This window comes from Glycine max, chromosome 10, assembly GCF_000004515.6.
Source record: "Glycine max cultivar Williams 82 chromosome 10, Glycine_max_v4.0, whole genome shotgun sequence".
Classification (NCBI taxonomy): domain Eukaryota; kingdom Viridiplantae; phylum Streptophyta; class Magnoliopsida; order Fabales; family Fabaceae; genus Glycine; species Glycine max.
The window spans coordinates 11,617,638-11,620,263 of NC_038246.2; the positions used below are offsets into that span (position 1 = coordinate 11,617,638).

Here is a 2,626-nt window from a genome sequence, read left to right on the forward strand (position 1 = left end):
ATTCTCACTTTTGCTATGCAGTCACTAAATGAGAAATAGGCTTGACGATTTGTAGTACTAGATGATAACAAATCCTAACTAAAACGATAGTTGAAGAATATCATCTGTAATTACAATAGCTAGCATCAGATGATCAGATGAACAATATGAATGTGGAAATAAATTTGGATGAGACAGACACAAAATTCAGTCACTACACTTTCAGCCAACAGGTGAATCCTATGTAGGCTACCTGAAGCAGTAAAGAAACATTGAAATTTACCATCATATTGCAGTCAATTTCTTATATCCTCCCGATCTATTTAACATAAATCAAGCAAGAATGAATTATATTAATGAAAACAAACCAAATAAAGAAAAGGCGCTTTAAAATGTCAATAGAAAAACCATAGCAATAGTTCAAAAGAAGCCAAAATGGAAGATCTTATTTAAAGTCTAATTCTAACAGGGCTAAGCGTAGCACTCAAATAATCAAACAGTTTTTCTCTCTGATACTTCTTTTTCTCTAACTAGTCTTTTCATCTTCAATTTTCTGTGCTTTCTTTTTGGATGTTGCCTGAGAATACAGGAAAGTCCCAAGAATTGCAATGGCGGATCCAAGGCCGTTAAGAGGCCGAACCGGATTCCTGAACACCAAAACTGAAGACACAATCACCACCACTCTTTTCATTGTGTTCCCCACAGAGAAAGTCAATGGGCTAATCTCATCCAGTGCTTGGTAAGATGATTGGTTATAAAGATGGTAGAACACCCCAGACACCAACACCCAAGTATAAAATGTGGATGCTTTACCTATGGCTTCAATTGCCTTGTAATACCCTGGGATCCACTGAGACCCTTCTACAAAAATAGCCACTGGAAACAGATAAAGCAATGAAAGTATAGTAATCCATCCATACAAGTTCAATCCATCAACTTCCTTGAAATTCTCTAAACTTCTTTTAGAGTAGATGTTCCTCAACACAAAACCAACATTGCTAATAAGGGCACACCACAATCCTTGTACATTGAAAGACACCTCAGTAACAGCAGCCAAAGAACAACCAAGCACAATGGGAATAATTGAGAGCCAAACCTGAGTGGGGTACTTATCACCAAGGACTGAAGAAAATATGACAGAGAAAACTGGTTCAGCAGATTTGATGACATGTGTGAAGGAAACAGCAACCTTGGAGAACGAAACACAGGCTGATATGTGTCCTATTGTGTGGAACAAAGCAGGTCCAAGGAGAGCAATGATGAAGGGTTTTGAGATTTTTGGACAAGGTTGGAGCTTCAAGGACCAAAGCACCAGCATCCAAATGGACCCAACAAAGAGCTGAAAAGATGCAAGAAGCCATGGGAAAGGGAATATGTTCAACACTTTCTTGTTGTAAATGTTGAACACAATGTTTTGGAAGTACCATAGCCCAAACACAAGACCAAGTTTGAGATTCTTAGATTTGGGGTCAGTGGGGGTTACATTTTCTCCTTCAGGATTGGCTTCTGACGCAGCTTTAACGATTTCGTATCTGGGTTTTGATGAGAGCTCAAAAGGGTGTGAGAGAAATCTGCTGAAAGAGCCTAACTTTGCGATTGAAGGTTGGATCTGAGACGTTGGAATAAAGGAAAGTTTGAAACTTTTGAGAGGAGTGGCTCTGTGTTGGGCCTCAAATCTTCTGAGAGGGTTGGGTTTGAGATTGGGAGATGCATTGATGAAGAAATGATGATTGGGTTTGGAGAAAGTGACAGGGGATGATGATGGAATAACATTTGAAGATAGCATTTCTTTTTCTTTTGTGGCTGTTCTTGCTCTCAGGCACAGACAATTGAGACAATGGGAAGGGGAACTGAGAAATACTATGAAAAGGGAACAAAAAGACAGATTTGAAGCTTTAAGAGGCTTCCAATTCCAACTCAAAGGGATTGAACTGAAGTCCTTTTAAGTGTACACAAGAGGATCTGTGTCAAGTGTAAACAAGCCCTTCCACAAAACCTAGTACAGACGAAGCCCAAAGGTATAATTTTTGTCCCTAAAATGAGTTCAGTGATTTTTTATATTCTAAAATCTTTAAAAAAATCCCATTTTATCTCCTTCTCCAAATTATTTCTCCATTTTCTTATTTTAATTAATTTAAATGAATATTAAATAAATTAAAACAATAAAAAATTATTAAATCAGTGAATTTAATAAATGTGTTCTTTATATGTTTGTGTTAATTACACTATTATACTTAGTTAACACAAATAACTAATATGGGTCGATAAAAATAAAAAATAAAGAATAAATTAATCATAAATTTTTAATAAAAACTACATAAATTATAACAATAGAAAAAAATCGGGTTGCCTTAAACTTCTAGTATTATTAAGACATTTGTTAAGTCAAAAGACATTTGTATCTTAAGACGAATCATAACCTTTAATTATTTTGATTAGATGCAAATAAATACACAAATCTAAAGTTGTATCATGTGCATTATCATACTATGATTCTTGAATATGCATATGAAGTTTTAGATGGAAGTAGCTATATATCATGATTTATTTGATACAATATCTAAGAATACATTCAATTTAATACTTTGTGTTTGATATTTGATTTGCAGGAATTGTCTTAAAAGACATTTGTTAGTCGTTACTCATG

At 35.0% G+C, this 2,626-nt stretch overlaps 1 protein-coding gene across 1 annotated transcript; it reads right to left on the reverse strand.

Annotated features, from left to right (window-relative positions):
* Positions 1–336: 336 nt before the first annotated feature.
* Positions 337–1,967, reverse strand: LOC100779531 (xylulose 5-phosphate/phosphate translocator, chloroplastic). The gene has a single exon (XM_003537107.5). The coding sequence runs from the start codon at positions 1,763–1,765 to the stop codon at positions 506–508; it is 1,260 nt and encodes a 419-aa protein (XP_003537155.1). The 5' UTR covers positions 1,766–1,967; the 3' UTR covers positions 337–505.
* Between the last annotated feature and the right edge of the window lie 659 nt (positions 1,968–2,626).